Source organism: Strix aluco, chromosome 3 (assembly GCF_031877795.1).
Source record: "Strix aluco isolate bStrAlu1 chromosome 3, bStrAlu1.hap1, whole genome shotgun sequence".
Taxonomy (NCBI): domain Eukaryota; kingdom Metazoa; phylum Chordata; class Aves; order Strigiformes; family Strigidae; genus Strix; species Strix aluco.
In genome coordinates, this window is record NC_133933.1 from 40,972,487 (window position 1) to 40,977,707 (window position 5,221).

The window sequence follows — 5,221 nt, forward strand, 5'->3', positions numbered from 1 at the left end:
TAAGAAAATGTCCTCATTTCTGATGCTGACACTGTTCAGCTTAATGCATTACACATACAAAGCTTCCTCAACAAGAACAGAGATGCTGTGCTGTGCAGATCTGTGACACTTGTGATGCAGCTCACTGGCACAGCCAAGCGCCTGTGATAGAGGCTGAGTCCTCCTTTACTCAGGCTAACATCCTACCCTCATCTAGAGTGCCTTTAAGTACCTTTCCACCTCTCTCCATCTATCTCCACCGGTCCAGAAGATGGGCAATTTGTTCCATTACTGAACAGAAGTCCATCAGGGGACAGTTTGCTTTTCTGCAGCCGAGAGCCATGATGTGAGCAACCTCCCATCCTCCCAAGTCACACAGAGGTGTGTAGCAATAGCTCAGATACAGCTTTGTGCACTCACAACCTGCTGAAATGCGTCCCCTGGACCTGAGATTACTGTATTTATTTATGTTACCTGCTTTGCACTCTCTTCTTATGCTGCTGCAGCAGCCAGTGCCATAACATCAGGACACGTAGGCATATTTGAGCTGGCATTCAGCTTGGCAAGTCAAATTCAACTAGCAATGACCTGCAGTTAGGAATTCTATAGACACAGTCTGGCCAAGAAGCTTCATAAATACATAATTATGTTCCAGCCTCTGTTTGAAATGATGGAAACTACACCCAGCCATCACATCTAAATGTGAGGTCACAGATTTTGAAGTGTAATTCTGTGCTATTTTAAAAAACAGAACTCTTGCCCCTTCTTGTAAACCTGGTCACAAACATAGTCATCCACAGTAATACAGTGTCAAATGTTTTATAAACAAAATACTTTTATTAGACTAGTACATGGGTTATTTTAAATCAAGAATTAAAATACAGTTGGTATTAAACTATTGTTTCAGTTCATTTCACTAAAGTCAAAGTTACCGTAGATTAACCTCAGGAGGCGATATTTATCTGAAAAAAAAAGGGGGGGGGGTTTTAAAAATATAGATGGAATCTCTTTTTCCTCTTTTTATTTGGAGTGTTTTGGCAATGTAATATAAACCAGACAATTTAGCTAACACAGCATAACACTAAGCAAAACCAGAACTTAACTAGAACTGAATATAGACTGTTTTATTGATCTATCCCTGCTTCTGATGTGAAAATTATCCCATCACTACATTTATGTTTCATTTAAATAAACATAATTATTTTTCATTAGGCTTTCTGTAAGAGCTCCATCCAAGAAAAACATCTTGAGTATTCAGAGATACTCCAGATACCTAATCCAGTTTATTGGGTAACTGCTTCTAAGACCACCCCTGGATAGAGAAATCCCTTATATTGTTTCTTCTTGTTTTACAGAAGCATCATAACACTATTGCCCTATCTGGACACTGGTAGTCACACCTGGCCTGGTACAGTACTCAGAAATGGAAAAAATACACTTGGGTGTGGCCTCTACAGACCACACTATCACCTGAGTGTTCAGTTAAGTGTTTTTTCATAGATTCATAGATTTAAGAAAACAGCTGGCCACATGCAAAACAAAGAGCAGTCTCTTCTAAAACAAGAGACCCTTTATACAATAAGCAGGTTCAGCATCCCACTTCAGAATGACGCAGTGGCAAGAGAATATGAGCTTCAACTTATATTTAAAAATGGCAACCTGGCATATATATATATATCTCCTTGAAACCCACAGACAGAATTATGAATTATTACTATTTGTTATTTTAAATCTCAGCTGTATCAGAAATCTCATTCTGGCTGAAGTTCTCCTACCCTGATGCTGTGCAAAGAATGCAGAGTTATAATGCAGCTCCTTTGGGATGCTGTTGTAAGCAAAGTTGTGGCTTTTGTACCAGACATATGGTTAAAACAGATTACTTGGAATACATTTTCTTTTCAGGGATCCAGCTAACCTTTTGGATACATTTCTATTTTTACACAATATTCCTCATAGGCTCAATGATCTTTATTATTCTCTCAAATGTTGGTTATAAGGAATGTTATTAAGCAACACTTTGCTCATCAGCTAAACCAGTGACTGTCTCCATGCTCTTCCAAATGCAAAATAAAATCTTAGGCCTCCTCAGTAACAAAGGTGTGTCAAGTCAGTTCCACTGGCTCGTGATACCACTGTAATTGGATCCTTTTTTAGCACATGCCTATTTCCTCAAAAGGTACAGGTGGGGCCTGACTCTGTTCTCTTCATTGATCCTGATGTCTCAGAGGTCTTGGCTAGACAACATGAAGAACCTGGACTGCTTTAACTTTTTTAAGTGGCAACTGGATGAATTTTAATGAGCATTTCTGTTCTTTGTTTTTCTCCCCTCAATGTTGGAGCAACATATTTGATGCAGCCTAAAAACTCTTTGCCAAATGATTTAACTCCAATCAGTAACAGCCTCCTCTAAACTGAATCTGCCATCCTATGCAAGACTTCACTACATTAACTTAAATTTATCTCAAGTTAAACAAAGGAACCTTTCTTTTATACAGGATTCCTTCTATACACCCATTTCCTGGTAGGTTTCTGTACTTTTTGCTGATCTTTTATCGCTGCCCATGTGCCAGACGCTCTTCTGCCTGTACCTCAACATCCCTGTTCTCAAAAGATTTGTGATGGATTTATTCCAAAATATAAAATTTGATTGCCCATATATGGTCAGATATTCAGCCCAATGTATATACAGCCAACAGGTTTTGAAAAGCACAGGTCTTCCAACAAGTGTTTATGTTTCCATTTAATATGTGAATATTTTCCTATTTTATAGTAAGAATATGAAGTACAGAAAAAATAAATTATTAAGATAATGATCTTAGTGTTTTAGAGAGTCAGCTCCTGCATCTAATGGAAACAGTACATACGCATTATAAAGTTGTACACAGTACTATAACGCGTATGACATAATTTTCCAATTTCCCGGAAGAGAGTCATGAAAGCCATTTACAAACAACTAGCTCATATTTTCTCCAGAGTAAATCACATGGAATACACGTAGAAACTGGAGTAAGGAGGGATAGCATAGCAGTGCCATTAAAACAGTCAAAAAAAAAGTACCGATCCCACAGCAGCATCTGAGTAGTCATACACCTGAGCAAGACCATGAAGAGTTTCTCCAAAAAGTCTGATCAAAATTCACTAACAAAATCAGACAGAACAATAATATTAGCTTTTAAAGAGTCTGACAGTACGGTAAGGCCATTGAAAATATCCCTGTTTTATCTACTACATTCCAACAAAAATCACGATCTGAATTACAAGTATACTACGTATCTGCATAAGCACCGAGATAATATAAAGTAAAAAACATATCCATCAAGTCCCTCTGATAAATGGTCCCCTATACAAATGCAAATTTTTAATGGACATTTAAGTACTTTTGGCAAGAGGTACAGATTCCATAAAAGAAAAGTCACTGCAAAGTCTAAAAAAAATTATAAAACTTGAAAAAAGATCAAAGGTAGAACATTTGCTAATGGTGATACATAATAAATTCTGTCAATAAATTCTGGTTTTAGAAATGGCGAAATTCGCTCCAGTTCCTGAGATAAAACTGCAGATCAACCGTGATTTACCAGATTGTACCACACTCTTTCTCACCTTCTTTTACACACTGCAAACAAGGTCTGAAGTTTCTGCTAAACTTACAAGTCAGCAAAGCCTGTGAAAGATCAAAACATTCACATTTTCTTTTGCACTATAAAGAGACTGGCACCTTAGGTCAGAGACAGCTAGACACGGTTTGTCAAAATGATTTCCAGATAGAGGCAGCTATTTTAAATTAACTGCACTTGAATCTTTTAAAGTAATCTAGTTCTTTGTTTCTATCCTCTTTTCACTGTCAACTGTGCTCTTACTCATCCACCTGCTCAAAATCCGTGAGCTCAAAATCCTAGGGTCGAATTTTCTAAAAGAGCGCGAGCCACCTAACATCCCAGCACGTCCCTGACTGTATGCTGGAGCCATCAGTGTGTTTCATTGCTACCAGCCATATGGTCAGTTCCTAACTTAGCATTAACTTTGTGCTCCATCTTCTGTAACACTGCTGGAAGATCCAGAACAGAAGAAATAATATAATGAGGTACTGGGGAGATGTCTACTGGGGTAGTCATCGCTTTGTTTAACCAGACAGTTGCTTTCAAGCCAGCATTCAGGCCTCCTTGAATATCTGTATCTAGAGAGTCACCAACCATAACACACTCTGCCGGCTGCACCCCCAGGAGATCGCAGCAGTAATGAAATATGGATGGCGCTGGTTTCTCTTCCTTCTGCTCTCCTCCCACGACGATGGCGTCGAAGTAGGGCTGACAGGCGCACGCTTCGATCTTCTCCCGCTGCGTCTGCCTGTCGCCGTTCGTTAGGAGCAGCAGGCGGACCCCTTTCCGCAGCTCGGTGAGCATGTCCCGCGTGTCCTCGGCCAGGGTGAGGTGCTGGAGGCGGGTCGTTTTCCACAGGAAATAGCACTCGGCGGCCAGGTTGCGGTTCACCTCCCCCCCGATGGTCTCTTGGATCGCCTCCTCCCAGTGCGAAATCCGCAGGTCGGTGATGCACATCTTGGCGGGATCGTGGCACTCCTTGAGAAGCTTGTCCTGGACCTTCTCGCAGATGACACGGGCTTCTCCCTCGCCGCAGTGGTGCTTCGACCGCAGGGCGCTCATCACCTGCAGCAGACAAGGGGCCCCCATCAGTGCGCTACACGCGCCGGGCAGGGCGCCGCGCCCGCTAACGGCCGCCGGCTGCGTGACGGTGCCGGTGCCGGGCAGGCGGCGCCGCGGCCGGCGGGCAGAGGGCGGGGAGTGGGGGTGGTGGTGTGGGGGGGGCCGTGGCCGTGGCCGCCGGCCCCACGCGGGAGACCCGGGGGCAGTACCTCCCCGGGGGCAGTACCTCCCGGGGGCAGTACCTCCCGGGGGCTGTACCTCCTCGATGGCGCGCCGCCCGGCCGCCGCCGTGTCGATCAGCGTGTTGTCCAGGTCGAAGAACACCGCCTTGACGCCGTGTACCCCCATGGCGCCGCCTCTCGCGATAAAGGCCGGACCGCCACGGCAGAGGCGCGACCGCCCCAACCGCCGCCAGAGCAGGCCACGGCGGGGCGGGGCGGGGCCTCGCCCGGGCGCGGGGCGCTGCGTCACGGCCGTGCGGCGGCAGCCAGCGCCGCGGGGCGGGGAGGAACGGCCGCGCCCTCTCTCTGACGTAAACGCGCTCCCTGGTGCGTGCCGCGCCCCGCCGTGGGGGAGCGGCCTGG

At 44.7% G+C, this 5,221-nt stretch overlaps 1 protein-coding gene across 2 annotated transcripts; it reads right to left on the reverse strand.

The window, feature by feature from the left end:
• Positions 1–794: 794 nt before the first annotated feature.
• On the reverse strand, positions 795–5,093 carry NANP (N-acetylneuraminic acid phosphatase). 2 transcript variants are annotated; one of them, XR_012622467.1, is made up of 3 exons: positions 4,896–5,093; positions 2,110–4,640; positions 795–941 (listed from the first exon to the last, which is right to left on the reverse strand). XR_012622467.1 is itself a non-coding variant. In XM_074818279.1 (2 exons), the coding sequence occupies exons 1-2, from the start codon at positions 4,983–4,985 to the stop codon at positions 3,945–3,947; spliced, it is 786 nt and encodes a 261-aa protein (XP_074674380.1). In that variant the 5' UTR covers positions 4,986–5,093; the 3' UTR covers positions 795–3,944. The 2 variants fall into 2 exon arrangements, 1 of the variants encoding a protein (XP_074674380.1); XM_074818279.1 differs by having other exon boundaries at positions 795–4,640.
• Positions 5,094–5,221: the final 128 nt, after the last annotated feature.

What these genes read in the sequence shown, in the direction of transcription:
- NANP (XM_074818279.1), bottom strand. Translation starts at nt 4,985, where the DNA reads ATGGGGGTACACGGCGTCAAGGCGGTGTTCTTCGACCTGGACAACACG. An exon ending in GGCGGCGCGCCATCGAGGAG is followed by an intron (nt 4,641 to 4,895) that starts GTACAGCCCCCG and finishes TGTCTGCTGCAG; the next exon opens with GTGATGAGCGCCCTGCGGTC.